The following is a 23,539-nucleotide window of genomic DNA, read 5'->3' on the forward strand; positions in this document are numbered from 1 at the left end:
GAGTTTTTCACTACCATGACATGTAAAACTTAGAAGTACATGCCCTGCCTTTTAGATACATTGAACCCTGCCCTGTGGGTTGTACAGGGCCTACCTTAAGGGGTGACTTATATGTATAAAAAGGAAAGATCTTGACATGGGAAAAGATTTATTTTGCTAAGTCAAAATGGCAGTGTAAACTGCACACACAGGCTCTGCAGTGGCAGACCTGAGACATGGTTCAAGGGCTACTTAAGTAGGTGGCGCAATCAGTGCTGCAGGCCCACTAGTAGCATTTGATTTACAGGCCCTAGGTATAGGGTGTGCCACTTTACTAGGGACATTTAAGTAAATTAAATATGTCAATTGCGGATGAACTAATATTACCATGTTTAGGGGGAGAGCACAATCACTTTAGCATTGGTTAGCAGTGGTAAAGTGGGGGGTCCTATTATCAGCAACAATGAGGTCAGAAAATTGGAGGAGGAAGGCAACAACTTGGGGAAGACCACCCTAAGGCTGTCATCTCTATCATTGCTGTATGTACATAACAAAGAGAGGAAGCTAAACAGACTCTACAAAAACTCAATACTGCATGCACACTTTCAAGCACTTACCAGCACCAAGAAGAAAAAAATATACATATTAGCAAATGTAGCATGGTGCAAAAATAAGAGGCATTGATTGAACTACATTTCCTCATAAAGAACTGTTTTATGAAAAGGAACAAGCCTAGACAGGAAGCCATCTAGATAATATGTTCACAGTGATAGACATCATGGGTCTTCTAGTAACTCACCAACCACTTAATGAACTTAGGGCCTTATTCAGAGTACGGTGGATAGAAGTGTTGGAGAGTAGGATCTGCCTCACATGGTTAACCCCACTTTTTGCTGCTGTAACACTGTTTTTCGACTTTAGTCTGGCTGGGACCCTGCTATTCAGGGCCCCAGCCTAGCTGCTTCCTCTCTAAATTGTGGTGTACCTTAGGTACACCACAGATTGGATTCTGAGGTGCCCTTTAAGTCCCTAGTATATGGTATACTATGTACCTAGGGCATAGGTACCCCAGAGGCCTACCAGGGGCTGAAGCATGTATTATGCCATCCCTGGGAAGCCCTCCAAAATGACGCCGCAGGTCTGCTACTTCAGCCTGGGTAAGGTGATGCATGCACCCCTTACTGAGATATACGTTCACTATATCTCACCATCACTGCACATAGAAACCTATCAGTCACCCCTGTGACAGGCCTTATCAATCCTGAAGGCAGGGTGATTTGTTATATGTGAGGGAGTGCACAGGCATGGGCTGAGCCCCTCTGCAGCCCTCGGAATCTATCCTCTGGCGTTGTCAGTAGTGCAGCCTGTCCATATTCTCTTAAGTGCATTATATCTAAAACGGTTAATGCTAACTTTGGACTGACTGCACAGAAACTTGTTGTGTTTGATGTCAAGCACCTGGGAATCATACCCCCACATCGATTCCTGATGTGAGAATATGATCCCACCCTTCTAGAGGGAGAGACATGACAGCACCGGTATACCCGGTACCAACTTAACAGAGCCCTGGCATCACAAAATGGATGCTGCAGCCACAGACACGGGTCTGACCTCCTTTTGCTGACTGAAACTCCAGCAGGGGAGGCCTGGACAATAGGTTTCCTGTCACAGGGAGTTGTAACCACCTCCCAGACAGGCTGATGTGTATTGGGGCTGGGTGGGAGCACTCTCAGAGTGCTTTGAAGTCCTGCACTGGGGGCACATTTGGTGTCCCTGTGCATAGTCCAGCTCAAACCAGTTCAGGGGCTTCAAGCCCCTGCTCTGGCGCAAAACTGGACAAAGGAAATGGGTGTAGCCAACCCTCTTTCCAAACCCTCACCTAGGTGGGTCTCCAGAGCTAGTCCAACCCCTTCCTTAGGTATAAGTAAGGAATCCCTGGCAACTGGACTTTAGATATCCCTGGACGAAACTCTGCAACTGAATCCTGGAACATCGATGCTCTACTAACGACTAGAGGACTGAAGAAATCTCCCTTGGGGTCAAGGAGTGACTCTCCTGCTTGGCAGGCACCAACAAAGCAATTGCCGGTCTGCATCTCCGAAGCTCCCGCCGGACACCAAAGACTTTGGTACACAGGAAGAGGATTTCTAGACTCCTCAAGAGGCCGACCCGAGTCCCCAGCAAAGCTGAGACCCACAGCCCTCGTGAGTAACGTGGAACCAGAACTCCTGGTCACCATGCACATTTGCAAGTGCATTGACTTCTCGACGTTTCTTGAAGTCGCGCCTAGGGTTATGCATAGCCCCCACCTCGAGCAGAAAAGCCACTGAAGATTGTTGGCCTAGTCACCCCGAGTGACCCGTGGGCCGCCATTTTGTGATTCCTCTCAAGGTCCCATCGCGATCCCTGGTCCGTCGAATGGTGGGTCCCTGTGAAGGTAACTTTGATTTTCCTTGGGCTTCCCTGGTTGCTCCAGACATGCCCCAACTCCATACCAAGTGGTGAGTCCCTCAGACCTTGCTGGTCTGCACCGAAGGATTTTTCTCCTTTCTGCATGAGTTGCCAAGGCTTGTAGTTTCCAATCCGGGCGCCGATGCTGCAGCACTCGACATTCTTTGTAGGACAGCTCGAATCCAGCTCCTGGTTGTCCTTGACGCCTCCTGGTCCTCGTGGCTGGAGAGTCAAGCTTCACCTCTTTCACCTGAAATCACCCGACATTGGTGGGCATTCGTCTATCGTGCCCCTGGTCACTGGCAAGTGACCCAGACTCTGTCCCCTCCGCTTTCAGGTTCTTCTTGACTTCAATCCAGGCTTGGATTTCTTCGGACACTTCGCATCTTCCCGGCAGCAGCACTTCTTTGCCAGCTCCCATTGAAAATGACGACACTACCCGACACCATTTGACACCTATGCACCCGGCTTCCCTGGGTAAGGTAACACGAGTACTCCGGTGCTCCAGTGGGTGTTGACCATAGAACTTCCTAAGTCCAAAAGGGTTTGGTCCTAATTCATTTCTAAGTGTCCCTAATCTTTACAACTCGAACCGCGACTTTCCCCATAGAAGCTAACGGGAGCTCGCAGCTGTGTTCTGACACTGCACACGGCCCCCGTGGGTCCCCTGTATCACTACCTTGGGTGGTTCCTTGGGGTCCCAGTGATTCTACAGGCTCTAGGTCTTGTGTCTAGTTAAGTCGTGGTTCTTATACCACTATTTTAGTATATGGTTTGGATAGCCCCAGGGCCTGACGTGTATTTGTGCTGTTTTACTGTAATATTTGAAGTGTAACTTATGTGTTTTGACCTCTAGCCGCATAAAGAGACTAGTAGGGTGTGTTTAGAAATAAATACTTATATTTTATATATATAACTGGTGTGGATCCCTTTCATTTGGCCATTCAAGAGATTATAGACTGGTAAAACAAGCTGCTTTACATTCCTTCATGACTTAGCCTGAAGGCTGCTCTCCATAGCTACCACTAGGATAGCTTTCAATAAAGGTTGTCTTTAACCTATCATCAATAAGGGGTTGTTTGGACTGGTGCAAGGTGCCCACTATAACTAGTGCACAGCATATACCAGGCCAACTTCTCACAAGAAGACTTTGACAAAACATATGGGATCTCATCCTGCACATTCTAAGTGCATTACCGTTTATGGCACTTTTAATATGGTGGACTTGATATCCATCATGCTTTGACAGAGTATGGCATCTGCTGGACTCTAAATAATACCCATAGTCATAGTGGACAAAAGCACTGGCAAAGGCTGTATGTCTGTCTTTAACATGCTAGCAAATCTAAACAGAGGCTCAACAACACTTCTATGAGGTAATTGCAAATCATACGATAGGGGAATAGCCATGTCCACTTCAGGAACATAATGTGTGTGGGTCCCCTTGATGGTGAAACTGACTTCACCTTTGTCATCTGGAATTTGCTAGCCTTGAAAGTGATGGAAATGCCTCAGGGTGGGCCCATCTCATGCTGCTTAAACTAGCATCACTACTGTGCATGACAACCAATGAAAGCATCAGTAAAAATGGCACTGGAATTAAATTTGACGGACAACAGGGGAATTTTGAATGCAGTTAATGGAAATGGACAACCATGTTGAGGGTCTACTTTTAAGGCCTATGTTGGTGAGTGCAATTCCATCAGGCAGTCTTGGAATGTCAGACCTTCTGCCTTGAATATTTTCTCACTGCAGCAGCTCTTGCTAGGAAGACAGGAGAAACTTTGGGGAAAATGTCACCTACCCCAGAGTTAAACTATAGATTTGGTGGACCAGCCGCTTCTGGTGTAATGGGATTTGGATATTACCAGATCAGCAGTATGGCTACGGGGCTGACAAATTGGAAATAGCCCATTTAGTATTCTATGGTGTACAAAACTGGTGTTGTGGAAACAATCTGGAAACATTCCATGGGGCTAAAATTTGCATGCACTTTGTCCAGATATAACTATCAGTCATTCACACTAATGCTCCACATCTTACCTAACATTTCATTGAGGTGTCAATCCATTTTGGATCTGAGAATTTGATACATCTCTTTTTTTGCCGATTACACACGCATTACAGCTAGATAACTACTTCACTTCACATGGGCCAGTCACATTATGCAGATTAAAGCCTCACTGCCCCAGAGGACTAATCACAAGAGTCTTCGTGGGTAACTCCTAGTACCTGGAGATAGATGCCTCTGCCAGTTTTTCCTTTTTCAGGGTTTCCTCTCAGCAAAACATATAGTTAAATCTTTCACTTTTTCTCTTCTTTAGGTCATGGTTTATCCAAAAAAGAACTGAGCAAATATTTCTAATGTATCGAATTCGGTGAATGTCAATAACCTGACCCCTAAAATTGTTCTACAGAACAATTGCATTACAAAACTTGAGGGCCCCCCCTTCAAAGTACTCAGGATTGCTCAGGCCAGGGTACTGTGCTGAGGGCCCTCCTGGAGCTCGGCCCCTGCACCGCAGGGGCCTCTGTTACGTCACTGCTATGGAATATTTTCCCTATTTGCTATAGCATAAGATTTTTCATGGTTTGGCAGCCCAGAACACTAAAGCATAAGCTGTACTGAGAATCAAGTGAATGGAATTTACGTAGATGAAACTGTGGTAATGGCTTGTGTGTCAAACCATTATTCAGGGCCACTGCCAAAAACCTAGAGAGGATAAAAAGGAATCTATTTAAACACAGAGGAGAAAAATAAGCATAACTTATTGCTGGCCATACACTCGCATCATTATGACTGGTACATGAGTAAAAGGTGGTATCCATTTTCAGTAGCTTGTAGAGACAAATATGGCTCTGGCTGCCTGCATTCAGAAAAAGAGAGCCTAGACTTTTTTTAAATAATCCTCACCCACCAGGGTTGTCTCTTGGTGGCATGCTTAATCATAGGGTTCCTCTTGTTCTGCTGAGGAACAGGGCTACTGGGAACTGCAAGGTATGCAGGAGCACTGAATGGTATGCTCTTAGTGATGTATGGAATAGGAGTAGCAGGGGTTTTCTTATATATAGTAAAAGGTTAATAATACCTGCCTGATAGATGAGCAATGCTTTAATCCATCCTCTGGACGGTATGGTTAAAAATGGGGAGAGAAGTAGAAAGTCTGGGATACAATTCCCCTTTCTTTCTATAAGGCTAGGTGTTTCAAGCTAATTCCCATTGCTTTTCTTCAGGGCCAAGGATCTAACTCCCTAATTCCACTCCTTAATCAGTAGATTTTGAAGCAAAGTGACTGCCCACACTCTGCATGCTAATAAAAAGCTAGCACCTATTTGGTGCTACTGCTTGGCAACAAAAATAAAGCAAAACACGCTTTATAGGTGCTCCGGTGTCAAGGTGAGCCTGTAGTCACAATTGCTTCAAAGCATCCCCTTGACCGAATCACCTCGCGTAATGGCACCCGGTCCAGCTGCCTGATTTTGTGAATGCTTGTTTTGTTTTGTCAAGGTTCTGGTAACACTTTATTGCTTTTAGAGCTGCTGGGAGCTCAGCAAAAAAACACATGACACTAGCTTTGAGATAATAAATGGTATCAGGAAGCACCCATTGCTATTGGAGTCCCTAGAACTGACTCTGTGAGTATGCGGTCCTTGTGAAAGAGCAGAATGCCATCACTCACAGTGACGTTAGCCAATGGATGAAGTGGGCAGACCCATTGCCCCATGGTATATGCTGTACGGGTTGAAAGAAGCATGTGATGAAGAACGCCTCCTGAAAACTCTTGGAAGTATATTCTATGTATAATTTTAGTAAAAGCTAAAGGTTTTGTCTAATCCCTTTCCTAAAAATATATATTTTAGACTCAAATGAACGTTAAAAATTATTAGAACAAAATAAAGAATGTGTTGTCTCCACTGGGATATGTGGGATTATGCCTGTGAAATTATATTTAAATGATTCATCTCACTGGCTTTTAGTCCTTGCAGACAAAAGGTGGCAGCAGAACTAGCACAAACGCAGATTAGGGTACAGACACAGGGGAATATATAATCTCCGCCTAAGCCAAAAGTTTTAATGTAACTGGCAGGGACATGTGGCAACCTGGATATGTCAAGTTTGGGGTTGGCTGGAATCACAATTTCCCCCTTAGCCTTTGTGTGCTTCAGTAATGGCCAAATTCTTAAACAGGGCTCATTGGTAATAACATAAGAGTGTGGCCAGGAACCGGCCGGCCGTCATTACTTTGGACAATACTTTTTTTAATGAAAGTGCACTTTTATATGTGGCACGGCCCAGGGGTATTCTTTAGATGTGAGTGAAATCTCATGAAATTTGGAAACTTCACCAGATTTCACACGCATACATTTCGCAGGAGTTTTGGCGATTGAAGATAGGTTTGATTGGAAAATGTCTTGAATGGAACAGTAAACCAGCAGCTGAGAGACTTTTTCTCCTCCAACCTGTCTACTCTTAGCATCTCGTGTGACGTTTGAATAAAAGTTATGCCCTAGCATAATAGATATCACAACCATTCATTCATGCTTTGCTTTCTGCATGGTTGCAAAGACTGCTCTGGAGGTAGAACAGTGCGTTCAACTTAAAGGTTGTATGGACATAGTTCTTTAGGTTAGGGAGAAATCTGGCAAATTGGTCTTCCACTTATTACAGCAATTTTATGGGATTTTAGACTGACCGGTGTTCACCGTGTTGAAGAATTGCTGTGGCCTCAACACCATTCTGAACTATTTTCTACACAGTTGTGGCTCAGGATATTATTGTTGAACATATGTATTTACATGCTATTATGCTTGAGTATATGTACATATATGTATGTATATACATTCTCACATCTCCATGCACTTTTTACCTCAATATACACTGAGCAGTAGTTGTGAGGGGTCTGGGATCAAAGTCCAGGAAGTATTTGGCAGCTGATTTACATCTACTGAAAATGTCTCTATCTGTATATTAATAAGAAGTGATTTAGAGTTTTAGGGGCTGCTCACTTTTTTCACTTTTTGAGTTTTTAGTGGCTCCTGTAGTTGTGGCCCCTGGAAGAAAATAAAACATATGGTGCTCGCATGCATTTCCCCTAGCGCTGGTGTTAAAAAAGTTGCCTAGTGCCAGCACAGGCACACTTGTGCCATGTTGCAAAGGTGCCTGCACTGTAAGGGTGATTGGTTATGTGCAGGAAGGGACACCGTCCAGCGCATAAGCAATCTTTAAATGTGGTTTGCTCTTTCTATGTGTGCTGCAGAGTGCAGCACACATAGAAAGAGCAAAATCTGAAGCGAAATGAATAATTTCTCCTCGTATTGCCATCCTAAGACCAGGTTTTGACTGGCTTTAGCTTTTGGTAGACCCCTGAACTTGTAAATATGGGCCAGCGTCAAAAAGCAATGAGTGTCGCAATGGTACTACCACAGCAACACCAATTGCCCCCCCTTTGATGCAATGGACTGGCGTAGTAAGAAACATATTTACAAGGTGGTGTTAAGCCACGTTAAGTGGCTCAATGTCACCTTGTAAATATGGGGTAGAGGGTATCTCCACTGGAGCATCGGAAAAAGTGACGCTCCTGTGGCATTAGGGGTTTGTAAATATGCCCCTAAATTAATTGAATCAAATACAAAAAATAAATGTAATGTTCGCGTTTGGTTAACTCTGCTGAACTTTTACTCGAGTCATCCCTAACCATGTCTAAAAACAGCCTGGTTTGATATAAAACATGTGAGTATACTCATCACCAGAATGGTGCTTAGGTTTTTGAATATGAGCTCATACTGTTGTTGCCCCTTCAGCTTCACGCGTAACAACACCACTATTTTAACACCACAATCACTAGTTGAGGCCCTGAGCCAGCCATAAGGATCTTAAATGAAGATGGCATTTCACATGCTAGGAAGTCTTCCCATTTAATTTCTCTCCCTGCGCACTCATACCTGTTTCAGACTGCCGTGACATGACCTCAAAGCCGAGCACCAGAGAGGTGACTTCTCCCAAGAGAAGTTGCTCACTATGACTGTGTGACAGATGGAATTGCCTGTTTAGTCAGAAACTATTACCACAGTAATATAACTTGTTTTGCCTATGCTACGATCCCTTGATTGGCTCCCTAGATGGAGACCTCACAGCTGTGATCTACTTTACATGATTGTAAAGACGCAGACAAACTTTGCACATACCTAAAAGTGCCAAAAACATGAGTTGCAGTGACCAACAGCTGCAAAATTGATCTTTAAGATCTGTACCCTTCGAGCTGTGCAAAACTTGAATTTTTGGACCTTGCAGATAATGCAAATGTAATTTTGCATGGTTGGTCATATCATATATGGGTGCAAAATTGCACTCGCAAGTACAAATATCCGTAATTTGAACCCATGTCTGCCCCATGTTTTCTATCATCATGATTATAAAACTCAAGGTTTGCTTATATTATTATTATATTAAAAATAATAATTATGCATACATATAGGTTGTTTTTGTAAAATAATATGATCACATTTCTGATATTTCAAAGCACTGTAAATAACAACGTTTATTGCCCACTGTAGTGAACATCATGACTCAGCATCATTAACCAGACGGTGAAGTTAAATCGACGAGATAGCTTCTTATTGCTTTGTAATGCTTCACCGAGAAACCCTGAGGAGCAATAACCAAAGCCAGAAGAAAATAAATTGCAAGAGAACTGGCCCTTGCAATTTGCAGTATTGAGGTGATAGTCGCTCCCACGGCATTTCATTTATTTCATGCGTCCTGGACAAATAACTATGATAAATGGGCCATTCTGTCTTTCCGTGCAGCTTTGTCTCATTGCATCTTTTATTTTGTGTGCATATTTATATAGCGCAAACTCGACCCGAAGGTATTGGAGCGCTTTACATGAGCACCTATTTACATTACACATTCAGGCACGGGGAGATTAAGTGATTTGCCCCGAATCACAGGATGTGGACGCGACCTCGAGGCTCGAACCCTGGTTTCTAGCAACAAAGTCGGCAGCGTAGCAGATGGACCACATCTTATCACACAGCAAAACATTTCCCTAAGACTTCGGGGAGCCAGACAACATGGCTGACTGCCGCTCTAAGATTGCTTAAATATAAGTGATAAAAACAGCAATTAGCCCTCTAAAATGAAGTGCGGGAATGTTTGCAAAGTAATTATTTCTCAATTAACAGATGTCGTATGAACAAATAAGAACATTTCCAGAGTTATTCGCAGTTTGCTGTGAGCACAAACGGACGTGCCCAAATCGCACTTCGTGTTCTTTCCTAAACCTCAGTCGGTCAGCTTTATCACGTATGTTACTAATCTTCTGCTGTCACTATGAACAGCGGTTTTGATTTCATAAATTACTGAATGTTTTTGTCATAATTGTTTATTAATCTTTTCAGAAAAGAAGCCTACTGCTGCAACCAAGGGTGTCACAAGTAAGTTACAAATTTAAACATTTCTGTGAAAAAAGTTGTATCTTCTAAAGAGAATTTTGATTTAAAGTAAACCATTTTTTTAGGGCAAGACAAGGACATGCTATGAAAGAAAAAATTGAGCATTTTTCATTGTATGAAATTGGGTTACTAGTTAAGAGGGGTGAACGCCCTACTCAAATAGTAAACAACATTTTTGTCAGTGTGAACCACAAAAGTCACTCTCCAGTAGCTTGTCACAAATGCAGTCAGGCTTTATTTAGACGCAATGTGGAAAGTATTTATGCAGCACTTGAACAGTAATGAAGTGATAACATGAAGCCCCAAAAATCCCAAACAAATTTTGAAAAATAGAGAAAATTGCAATAAATAAAATGACACCAAACCAAAAATAAATCCAATTAGTTGAACCGGAGTTATGATTTTTTTTACTTTTAAGTAAAAATACTGTCAAGACGTACAAAGCGATAATTGCGGTTATCCGGTCGCGCTGGCCTGGGTCAAAGTCAAAAGTTCAGTCCGGATGTGATGGAGAGCGGGTATGATACAGGGACCAGGTTCATCTTGGTGGAAAGTTTACCTTCAAACTTAGGCTAGTTTTCACATGAGAGGAATTAATCGATGAGGTGGTTGTGGTCAGGCTGCAAGCTAGATTGAGGGAGAGGCTAGTCAATGGCAAGTTGCTAAAGTCTCAGGCTTTGGTCTTCGCATTGGCAGTGCAGTCATTGTCAACACAAAGAGTTGGTCGATGATTGGAACTTTGTCTAGGCGACAAACGTGAGGAGGTTGCAGACATGAAGAGCTCCAGGCAGTAAAGTTCTGGTCTGTATCTGGTAGCATCACGCTGGCTATAGGATGCAAGTTCCGCATAGGCCCGTTGAAGTCCACTTGCTTTCACAAGAAGACCAGATATGGTTCTTTTGCAGATGAAGATAACAGAACCTCTAATTTTTCACCTGGAGTCAAGTTCTTGCAGAGTTAGGGTTGGAGGAGTACTTTCTCACACCATCGAAGGGTCCAGGACATGGGAGCCACCTCTTGTGGGCCAGGACGTACTCCATCAGAGGCCAGCTGTGGGTTCAGGAAGGTCTAGTTGATACTGGTCAGCTGGGCAGTTTCAGGGAAAGGCCTCTGGATACTTATTGGGAGCCTGTAGTTCAAACTTGAATCATTACTGGGGTTCTCAATTCAACGTAAGCCTCAGACAGCAGGGCAGTCCTTCTCCCGAGTCTCCACAGGTCCAGATGTATTCTTATGAAAGGTTCTGAGGGTGCTATTTTTATACCCAGTGCCAGCCCGTGTAGAAGGGTCACTTCATTTGACCAACACTAAACTGGTTCAGGTCGGCTCTTCCCTTTGCCATAAGGTTGGCTCCAATATATCTAGGGGCAAAAAGGTTAGACAGGCCCAGGTGTTTGCTGCATTTATCAGTGACAGGTTAGGCATCTTCAGTAGTCAGGAAGGGGGCAGGCACAGCCACCAGGCTACCCTTTGAAGTTTAGGAAGGGCTGAGTACAACACCAAGGCAAGCCTGCTCAGAAGAGTAACACCCTTCCTAACAACCAAGGCCCTTTTGTCCCCTGTCTAGAAGGAACACACATCACACCAAAGGAGCACCATCAACAGTCATGTGACCCTGCACACTGGCAGAAAAAGACTTCTGGGTTAGGCAGGACATTTCCAACTTTCTAAAAGTGTCATTTTTACACTAGTGATTTAATATCTGGTTTTATAATTGAATAGGATTCTAAATTACAATTAAAATAAGTGGATGAAATATTTCTTTATCTGCTCCCAAACCGAAGTCATCACTTATTAAGTGTACTGATATAACCCAGTGTTAGTCTCTGAGAGAGCTAGCCTTAATGCGGTGTAAAAGGGCTTTCCTGGTTTTTCGCTGCCAAAACATGTCAATCTTAAGTACACGTGATATCCTTTTTAAATAACACTCACCCTGCCCTATGAGATGTTAGACCCCATCTTAGGTCTCACTTATAAGTACTTAAAAAGGAAGGTTTGGGCCTGCCAAAACGTTTATTAGCTATGATCAATGTGCCACATTTTTAGTAGCATAAACAATATGTGTGATAAATGAGAATGCAGCTATAGAAATCTAGGAAAATTTGAGTTAAAAAATTATGGAGGAGCAGTTTTGTTTATGGGGCAAAAATATTAGTAGTTCTGGTGGGAGAAAGGAGTAGTGGCAGAGCTAATGGAAAAACAAGAGTTCATTAAGAGAGCTTCCATATACATTCTTTTCACAATCCCTGATTTTGCTATTTGCAGGATTCGCTAACTCTGCCTCAAGCGCATACAGGCTTTTCAACTGTGCTTACATAAAATAGATTAAACATTAGGGACCTAATGAAGAGTGCCCTAGTATTGGGACCTGTATTCCTCCTCCATTGATGGTAAGGATAAAGGAGACATCAGAAACTCTATGGATGGGCACTGGTGGGTGTTACAAGACATATAATGAGTTTCCTCAGAAATTTGCAGGGGAATTGAGACTACCTCAACCAATTTCTCCTGAATTTACACTATTCTTTCCCTCATTTCTCCCAAAGAGTTTCACCTAAAGATGTTGACTGTTCTCAGGGTGAAATGCACGAGATCTGTAGAGTTACCACAAAGGGACAGGTGTGTGAAGCATTTAAAAGCACTAATACAATAAACAAGTAAGACACAGCACAAAATATATATCCAAAACTAATTTATAAAAATGTAACATATTGTCAATAATCTAATGTAGGGAACCAGAGATATGAATTTTTTAAGAATAAACCCTTTCTAATGCCTAAAAGCCAAAAAGCCCGGGACAAAGTCAAAGTTTCAGGCTGACCACGATGTAGCGCGGGGCAGATACTATTAGTGGTAGGGCCTGCTAAAGCTTTTACCTTCTGACTTAGTCACTTTTATTTGGAGATTTTTCTCTCAACATAGAGCAAGGTTCCTCATGAGGCCGGCTTTGGGTTTGACAACGGCAGCTCGGTTCGGCACAATGCCTCGGTCCACTCCTGGAAGTCTGGTTGATGACAAAAAGTTCTGGAGTGGGGCAAATGCCGGGTCGTGGTTTGACGTCGCTGGCTTGACGCTCGAAGACGGGTCGGTCACCTTATCTTTACAATACTGCTTGTAAACAGTTCATAACAAGATGGATCTTGTCACCCAGTCCATACAACATTAAGTAATGCAGAAATCAAGTCCACTTTGTTCCATTATATTTACAGTATACGCAGGCTCGCTCTTGGAGCTCCTTCACACAAAGTATGACTACAGCAATTTAGCTCGAATCTGATTGGACCTTCTTATAAAGTATAATGGATCTTGTCTCCGGCTGTAAAGTTAGGGGTGCTTTGGTAAACCAGTACCCTTAAAAACAACCCTCACCGGGTTCTGATGATGGCCCCTTGAAGTGTGAGGAGTAGGACCAAATTATCAATAGTTTGGAGCTGTGTAGGGAATTTACCATTACTATAAAGAGGATTTTGATTTGTAAAATGGTAAGAGTTTTTTTCTCTCCCCATCCCTTTCTCTTATATATGATTTTTGCTCTCAAGCTCCTCACTTCCCCCATTCTCAGTCCTCTGTTTTCCCTGGGCTTTTTCATTATTCTGAAATTTATTGGTGTGGATCTGTGTTTTTGAAAAGGAAGATTATGGTGGGGTTTAGTTGATTTATTTAGGGTACAGATAGGTTAATTGTTGTATTCAGAAAGTTGTCTGACAGCGGATCATATAAAATAAAATTAATTTGGAATATTTATATTTTCTATGCCACTATTGTTTTGTTCCCTTTTCATCGCTTGCTTTTGTAACGGATGTGCAATTACTTAACCCATTGATACATAATGAATTGTCCATTGGGCACTTGCTGATGTTCTGTTGAAAAAGAGAAGTATTCTTATCAACAGGTTATAATGCCAAAGTCATAAAAGCTCAATCTGACAGTGACCAGTTATCAGAGGTCAAACTGAACAAATGAATATATTACAAATCAGTAAAAAATAGCATTCAAAAACATTGTCAGAGAAAAGCTAATGGATCTGTATAAGCACCAAAATAAACAAGCCCTGACAGAGCCAAAATGCTAGTCTTAGCATACTAGACATCCCAAAAAACATGCACAGACAACATGTGTCATTTCTCCGTGTCATCAGTGTCTCTCTTTGCCTCCTACGTCTTTGCCCTATTTTTATTTCCAAAGCCTGTGATGCTGCACTGCACCAGCAATTAAAACATTGGGAATAAAAACAAAGACTCAAATATAGGACATACAGAAAGTGATAGGTTGCACAGACACACAGCACAAATAGCCTCTGACTATTTGTGCATGTCTGTGTTTGAATGTTGTATCGCATTAAAGATAGACCATTAGCTTTCCTAATTCTTGTTTCCAATGTGTTTGAGGTCCCTGTAATTTACCCTTTTCACTCCACTTCAGCATTGGAATGTTGTGTTCACGTTAAGAATTTGATAGGAATTAATTCCTATCATTCTCGAAAAGGTAACTTTGCTCCAAAGTATACCCCAGTCCTTATAGAAATGATTGCTGCTAAAATTGCTGCTAAAAAAAAAAAACACTTGGGAAGACATCAGCGGATCCGAAAGGGTTACATTGACCACAGCCTGAATGCCCAAAACACTACCTAGAGGGTCAGCTCGCCTCTACAAACAGAAAATGGCATTGTATATCAAGCCCTACTCTCTGGAGATAGTGCTACCAGGATGTGTTGTTGGATCTGTGATCTGTGAGTATGCAGGTAAATAGTGTACATTAGAGGTAACATGTTTGTAGGATTGCTCCAAAGCATAGGTTTGGTGTGCATGTTGGACTCTTTCTGAGTAGGTGAGTCAACTGAAGTGCAATAGGGAGTTCAAGAGAGCAGCCTGTGGTAGTAGAGTGCTTGAGGGCGAGAAAGATAGAGGGTATGGTTATAGAATCATATCTCCTCATGCATGTGCTCGAGATTCAGGTTCATGTCAAGCTCATCATTTTTGCAAGTTGGTAAGAGATTTGTACTCTGGACCTTGGTAGGTAGCTGTAATAATGCACAAGGCAAATATTTGCACCTCTCATGTAAAACATGTTAATAGGTGGTAAAACACATATGCGTTAAATCGGATTGCTCCTATATGGAGGGTTGAGGGCATCTCCCTGGAAGGCTGCGAGGTTGCCCTTGCAAGTATACTAGGCTACTTTGTTGAAGTAGCTTTGTTTCATATTATAGCCTGGACTACTTTGATTTAGGATGGCATTTTGCTTTCTGGTTGTATTCTCTGAATGGTGTGTCGGTGATGATTGGGTGAAAGGGGTGTGAAGGATAGTGAGCTAGTGCTGTTATAATCATTGGAGCTGTTACCCATTATATCAATTTTATCTTTCCTGGCCACTGTGGAATATCAAACAATGTGGTTTACGGTTTCAAGGTTTATATCTGAGGATTAGATAGTAAAGTTCCCATTTTCATAAAAGTGATGGTTAGGTGACATTTCTGGATATATTAACCAAAGATTGTAAGTTTTTTTCCCCCTAAGAGATTTTTGTGTCATTTGAGACAAAGAAGAAAAATCATTGCATATTGGTCTAGGAGGGTATGTATCAGCACGAACAATATAGGTCATCAGGGATTGATCTTTGTGGTATGTTAGGGTACTTTAAGCCATGTGGTCTCTGAGGTGTTGTTAAATTTAAGCTATATTCTGACCTGATATGAATATCTATTAACTTTAAAGTTGGGGGGCATAATAAAATCACTCAAAAATCGTTTATCTTGAAAAGTCGATTCAGCATGGGACAGCTGCAATATGTAGCCATGTGGTATTACCTTATGCAGTGAAAAGATGCAGTTGTAAATTGTCACATTATGACACAGATTTACTGTTTTTTGATTTACATGTCATTGGTTGGATTCATGCTAAATCTGGCTGTTCTGTGTGATACACTATAGTGCAAAGCCAAGTTGGAACTGTCATGATGGTTGTGACAAAGAATAGAGATCCAGAAATATTGCAGAATGAGTGAGTGAGTGGAGGAAGATGATGCCATCATAATGGTACAGCCTTTGAATCCCAAAAGAGATAGGTCTTTGAGGTCTCGTGAGATTGTAAGCTCTGTGTGGCCATTTTGAACTGAGGTCATAAAAACCATGCCCTCATGGTCACACCTTGCTAGGAAATTTGAAGCTTGGCACATGTGTCGCTGGTTCGTGATCCCTGAAAATAAAAATGTGGTACTGGGGTCTTACCTGAGAACTTTCTTGTGAGCTGTTCATTGAGGATCATTCCCGCTTTCAGAATGATGCCACTATCCAGTCATTCAGTTCAAGAGTAGCAAAGATAAGACAAAACACAAAAGTAATTGGTAACTGAAAAAAAATGCAAGTCAGAGAAATATTAGAGAAAGGAAGTGAAGTTATATTTCTTTTGTGATTAATCAGAAAGAAAACTGTGCACACGTATGCACAGTAAGAGAAAGTAATCTGTTAAGTGATTATCCTCAAGTGTTGAAACAAGCACATGGGACATACTTCCAATTTAATGAAGACTTTTTTGTGGAGTTAACAGAAAATTTGAATTGGGAACTACTCAATGGACAAAATTTGCTGCACTAAAAAATACAGACAATTTATGGTTTAAGAATGTTGTTGTGAGCAATAGTCTGATTACTATATCATAATCCTTTACAGGTGGAGAAATTCCATTTATGAAGAGCTACATAAACACAGCCTTAAACACAACCAGCACCTAGGGTAGATCAGACTAAAAAAGTAAAGAGTGAAAAGTTGATGGTATACCATTAACTGAGAGTTGAATTTTCTATTTCTCTTTGTGCTTTCAGGACACCTGCAAAGTACCAACCGAATCTGTAACCATTCCTGCAAAAGATTAGTAGCGTTGACATAGAAGCTTACTTCCTGCAGAAGCACCTCTTTCCCCAAACCTCCCATATAGAATGTGATAGCAAGTGTTGGCAATTAGCCCCTAACCGTTTTTTAGAGTGAGGTGGGTCAGCACCGCTCCCAATAGTCCAACAAATATCACAAGTTTGTGTTGTGATTTAACATGCATTGTCTACCATAGTCTCTCTAATTTCTACGTGTAGCACAGGAGTCAGACATGTGAAATGTACATGTGAAAGGTGTACTTTAGGTTAAAGCGCACATGTTCCAAGTAGGTAATATCTGATGATGTACTGATTGACTACTTTGTTGCTCCTGCTTTTGTAGGTGTTAGTATAAAGGCTATTTAAGATAACCTAGATTAGCACCAGTAGCTACCCTTTTTGTGGTGGTACATGCTTCCTCGCATATGTTAGCAGAGGTATGAACTGAAAGGGTTTGCAAACTGTTTAAGGACCAACTTTCTATGCAAAATATGTTTTGTGCGTAAAAGTGGCTTAGACACTGCTGTAAGTAGTGCTTTGCAATGATTCACAACACTTTGGGTCTAAGGGTATCTTAGACTTTCATGATAGCAGCACAAACACTTACTAAATCAGGGCTAGGTGTCAAAGGTGTGTAATGGCATCAGATTAGGTGCAAAGTCATCACTGGTGCATCATCAGCACGATTTGGAAAACCTTAGGAGCAAGAAACATTTCTAGTTGCAAAGCCATAGTTAAGTGGAAAACACGTCTGAGATAAAGTAAGCAGGACTGTAGTATTATATTTATAGGCAAAGTCACATTTAGATATAAAATCACCCTTGATGCATCATCAATAGCAGTTTGGAAACATTTTAGATACAAAAACATATTTAGGTGCAAAATCACCCTTTGACATACTTATGAAACACGTTTAGAAGAGAAATCAAATTTAGGTTCACAAACACAGTTAGGTGTAAAATCAACCTTGATGTAACTTCAAAATAAATTACTTATAGAAACAAAAACATAATCAGGTACGGATTTTTCATTGGTGCAACAACTATAAGTCTGTGAAAACACTTGTAAGAGCAAATATCATGTTTAGGTTCAAAATCACCCTTATAGGTGTAAAATCATGTTTTGGTTCAAAATCACCCTTGTTGCATCAGCAGCAGGAGGGTGGAATCAGTTCAGGTGTAGACCTGACTATCCATTGGCAAAAAGTATGCAGTGTTGTGATATCACATGTAGGAGTAAAATATATTTTTGCAAAATTTCATTAAGGTCAGTGATCAAAGTTGATGCACAACCACTGGGAGCGTGGGAGGAACACAAACCATATTTAGGAGCTACAACACATTCAGGTACAGGTAAGCCCTTTATCACATTGTCAACATCATTATCACAAAGGTGTGTGCAATTCAAAACAAGACTTCAATGGCAGCAATATTGAGTGACACGGGGAAGATGTTCAGACTGGCTCAATGACAATATCCATGACTGTTAAGAGTGGATATCACAAGAAAATTCAACCACTATCCAAACCTTCCCCAGTCACAACAACATTACAATAAACTTTAACATCACAAGTGGCACGTAACATGGATACCCATTATGTTGGGCCCTTTTAACATTAAACATAGAACCCAGGGCTACATTGGTGCACCAATACATCACCACCAGACCTAAGATTGGGGAATGTCAACCTTGTATAAACCTGTATACAGATCAATCCAGGAAAAGCATTTGAAATCCTTCAAACAATAATCATGGACTCTGGCTTAGTATTAGGCTGTCAAATTAACCAAAACAAGACACAAATGAGGAGTGGTAGTTACCAATCAGATAATAAATCAAAGTTGTTAAAAAACAAGGTTCAATGGCTGATGGCCTGCATGTTGTCTGATGTCTGAAATGAAGATGAATTACAAAAATGTTGTGCATACTGTGTCTCAACATGGACCCCACTAACCTTTCCTCATATGGACCATTTTCCATTCTAGGCGCAGACTATAAGATACTGTGGAAGGTATTGGTTAGCATGTATGCTCAGGTCATCCGCGAGCTTATCTTTCCAGACCAAAATGGCTTTGTCCTGGGCCAGAGCATGTCCCAAAACATCAGGTGTCTCGTTCAAGTACAGGACCAAGCCCTGAAGTGATTCCAGCATTCAGCTTGCCTAATATTAGACCTAGAAAAAGATTTTGACTCGCTTACATGGGGTACTACTACACCGAAAGGGGGTGGACAAGTGCCTATTGGCATGTATGAAACTGTTCTATACCCATCCCATCTCCAGAATCTGCTTAGGTCAGCTCATCTCACCTGGCTTCGTGGTACATAGGGGAACTGGGCAGATATGTCCCTTAGCCCCCTACTATTTGCATTTGCAATGGAACCCCTCACATTTGGGTTTCACTGGGTCAAAACTGGCTGAACACTGTAGATGATAAGATGCATGTATGCTGATAACCTACTCCTGTACCTTTGCGATGTCTGCACGGACCTCTCTCCCATACACATCATGCTTCATGTATTGGCATGAACAGGCGCACCTTCAGGTCAATTGGGCTAAGTTGTCTGTATAGCCACTGCACCTCAATACAGCCCCACTGGAAGTCCAATTTGACGGGAACCCCATTAATCTGGTGGGAGACCAACGTCCGATACCTTGGAGTCTGCCTTTATCACTACTAGAATTATTTCAATGGAAGGCAACGTAAAGAGAGCTCTGTCCAAATTGCAATTACAATTCTGGAAAAATCTTCCCCTGACCACCACTGGGAAAATAACTCTGTCAAAAATCGGAATTTTACCCTGGCTCCTATACTGTTTCCACAAATAAACACAGCATACCTATGTGGCACAATATATATTTTACAATGCAGCATCAATGTTTGACCCCCTGAACAGATGTATAAAATTTTTTATAAGTTCATCCCAGCCTCTTCTATAGGAAATCAAGAATAGGGCACGTTAAAACACATGCTTTCAGACTGTAAGCTCATATGTTTTGGGAAAAATAAATACAGGAATCATAAAAAAATAACTAACAATTTTTTCTTTAACGCCTCTTTCAAAATGGTCAGGAGTTATACAAGAACATACAGACTTTTCAAATACTGAGGATCAGCTGATCTTTTACATGATGCCAGCAGCAAAAAACAGAACTCAAGAGGCACTGGAACATCATTGAAATCTAGTTTTTATATATGGTGGGCTAGGATAAGATGGATTACAGAATATGTTAATATGGCCAAGTGACCTACAGTCATAGCAAATTAAATTATATGATGAGATGCAATACAAAATATAAATGTATGAAAGCAAGGATGATAAATGAGGGAGGTGGCACCAAAGGCAAGAAAACAACATTCAAACTATCACAGTATGCAATGCTCCAATGACTAATAATTTCCCATACATCATGTAATATTACGGTAGGTGGAATGGCAATTTTGTATGAATAAGTCTCGGTTTCAATGAATGGCATCAAAAATAAAAATGTATCAACTTTTTCAGTCCTGTCACGTTAAGATGTAAAATTGCACTTGCTCAGCAACAAGTAAATCTTTTAGGAGCACGGATGCACCTCACTTCACTATCCCTTCTCTGCAACAGGAAACACTCTTCAGTCAGGTGAATTTCTGGACCTCATAGGGAATAGCTAAAAAGTAGTAGTGATATAATCAAAACCTGAATGACACTTTCCTTAACCCCTTCAGTGCCCTGCCCTTTCCCCGCCCTGTGCCGGGCGTTACATTAGCGGGCGGGGTTCATGACGAGATAGTCTCGTCATGGGCACAGCGCAACCGTGCTCCATGACGAGACTATCTCGTCATGGGCACTGAAGAGGTTAAGCAATGACTGATGAAGCTGAACCAAACAAACCAATGCCTTTCTGGGACAGACCCAAAGTAATTTGCTTTATGTAATGTGCAGGAAGCCAAAGACTCACCAGGATGGTTCTATCTTAATATACACCCACTTACAAATCTCGCTGTAGGGTAAACTTGTGGCTCCGGAGAGTTCGACTGACCTTTCCCCCTGGAGGTGAATTAGAGCTTTTCCAAATCACAAATTCTAAATATCAGTGATGTTTTGAATTGATCAGTCAATGAACAGAGGTATGTAAAAGTTTCAAAACCTTTATTTATCGTAAGGTTAAAATATCCATATCTCTTTATTTGGATTAGTATGGTTACAGGAGCAAAATAGAATTGGTTAATGTCAGCATCAGACAAATATACACAGTGTGCCATAATGAAACCCTGTAAACTAACTAAAGGGCCTATTCTAAAATAGAACCCATACAGAGTTTCTCTGGAGAAGAGCGAATATGAAATGAACTTTTCGAAAAGAGTAGTTCTGGAAACTCAACTGAGTTCCCTGCAGCTGCAGTAACAACTGTAAATAAGAATGCAATCTTTGCAGTAGCATCAATCACCAAAAATCAAAATGTAGTCACCATGAAGAAATAGTTAAGGAAATTAACTCTCCATAGAGAAGAGTTTCCAGATAAGGAGAGATCCAGCAGCAAGACAACCGGAAGGGAAATAGAAGTCTGAATCTATGGACCTGATTACTATGCCAGTCGGACTTTTTTCCGACCGGCACCATGGCGGAAGCAGGACTGCTCGATTATATGTCGATGGTTCTGCTGTCCGCATTACCATGGCGGTCGCACTGTGTATACTTTGCATATCGGCTGCAGTACACGCCACAGGACAAAATATACACATTCTAAACATGCCTGCAGCATGTGGCAGGCACCATACGGTGCCTGCCACATGGTGCAGGCATGTTTACGGGGGCATCATAGGTGCCCCTCACGACCTATAGCGGAGTGTCAGGGAAAGGGGGCCCTGCTAAGAACCCACAAAGTCACTTAACCAGTCAGTAATATGAAAACATCTATCAATGTTATTTGAAAAAATCATTCTTAAAGTCTCTAAGTCATTATTTAACATTAACAATTTTAGTAAAGCTTATTGTATTCTAGCACATGATCTAACATGCAGTGAGGAGCTGGATAAACACAATGTTATAGTCAGCACATTTCTGAAAGATGTCACTAATGCTAAGCAGTTTTTCCAAATATCTAATCCAAGTAACTGTGAGCAAAGGTCCATTGAGAAGACTTTTGGGCCTTGTTAATATACACATTAGGAAATGATTGCTTATTGCATTTTTTTTCTCTGAAACATGCATTAATATACATATATTAAGTGCATGTATTTTCACAGCTTATTTTACTGAGGTTCTAAACATTATACATTTATTTTTTTGTATGAACCATTTCCTAACATTACTGTTTCTACATAAGCCAGCTTTCTAAATTCATGTTCATTTTTCCAAACGTGTTTGATGTGGTGATAATGTGTCATCTGTGTTGATGACAAGCACTCTAACAACCGCTAAAGTGGTCGGTAGCTAAAGCTAAAATCCACAAAAGCCAAAGGGAAAAGAAAAGGACACTTGAGCTCTCTTAAATAGATCTCAGAAATATTTAAAGGCTTGTGGGCCCAAGGTCTATCCACGCTTACCTTGGCTAAGAAAAACACACAGAAGAGGGTCTATAAGCATGAACAGAGGTTTATATTTGTGATGCTCAGTTTTTGTTCTTGATATGTGAACAATTAAATTGATGCAAGGGGAGAAACAGAATAGTAAAAAGAGACATGGGAAATTAATAATTTCTGGTTAGTAGATTTAAAGTGTTGCTTGATTGAGTAGATGTATGATTGTCCATATCGAAAAGAGAAACTCAGTATGAATGCAAATTAAAGTGTACTGTGCGAGGTAAAAATAAAGGTCTCTGCTGCCTCAATGTGGTAATTGCAACAATAGGTCATCTCTTGTAAAAACTGTAGCTCAAATTAGCTTTATGTTACTTCTCAAATCCAATGAAAAGCAAGGAAAGAATTCACCTATTACTACCTCGTTAATAACATTACAGGAGGTTATGTGTGCTAATCAGACACCTTAATAAACCGCAACCTAAATGAGAACTTGATTAATCTCAACAATTCTTGAATCAGTTAATGACCTTTTTCATCTGTGTCTTTGCTTTTGAAAAAATGTATGCGTATACCACAGTGATCCCTTTCAGAAACCGCGGGCCAAGCCATATTCGAGTAAGAGTTCACAAGCCACGATGTAACCATATTCAATTTGAGAAACATGGAAATCCTACCCAGACACATAACGTCCTTAGTTAAAAATGACATGTAAGAAAACATATTTATAGGAATGTAATAATAATTAGAAGGTATTTAAACAGCTTACAGAGATGCATTCATAGAAGAAATACTACATGCCCCAGCTTTGGTTTTAAAAAAGAACGACAGGTGGCTCGGATTTTTCATAGTTCAGCTTTTTCCTGATTTGCAGTTTCGTGATACAAATCCTATGGGAACTATGATGTCGTTGACTCAAATAAATTATATTTTATAGTAGCTGTACATGTTCCTTGATCCATTGGCAGTAATGTTCCAGACTTCAACTCTATTTTTTATGTTAGAAGTCTTTGGCCCTTGTGGTAAATAATTTTCCTTTACCTGGACTTAATTTGATACAGAAACATAATTAAATAGCTCAGTAAAATGAGAGGCAGAATCCGTGGTATTAGAGGTTCGGAATGGGCTTTATTCCAATGATCGATTATAATCGGTTGCTCCAAGTTCCATCACCACGGAGGTTCAGGAAGTGAAGTACATACTTTATTGACAAGAAGTAACCTTTATAGTACATACATTACAATGAAGCGAATGCAATAGGCGTAACAATTGATAAGGAAAATGACGAT

The 23,539-nt window shown here is 41.1% G+C and overlaps 1 protein-coding gene across 50 annotated transcripts in view; it reads left to right on the forward strand.

Moving 5' to 3' along the window:
- LOC146820883 (uncharacterized) overlaps positions 1-23,539 on the forward strand; it is a 1,936,624-nt gene that overhangs the window by 971,060 nt on the left and 942,025 nt on the right. For all 50 annotated transcript variants that reach the window (XM_085611721.1, XM_085611696.1, XM_085611722.1 and 47 more), the window contains one exon: positions 9,832-9,867. In XM_085611721.1, coding sequence (XP_085467847.1) covers positions 9,832-9,867 — 36 coding nt within the window. The remainder of the gene's footprint in view (positions 1-9,831; positions 9,868-23,539) is intronic.

The sequence above is a fragment of the Triturus cristatus genome, chromosome 6 (genome assembly GCF_964204655.1).
Source record: "Triturus cristatus chromosome 6, aTriCri1.1, whole genome shotgun sequence".
Taxonomy (NCBI): Eukaryota; Metazoa; Chordata; class Amphibia; order Caudata; family Salamandridae; genus Triturus; species Triturus cristatus.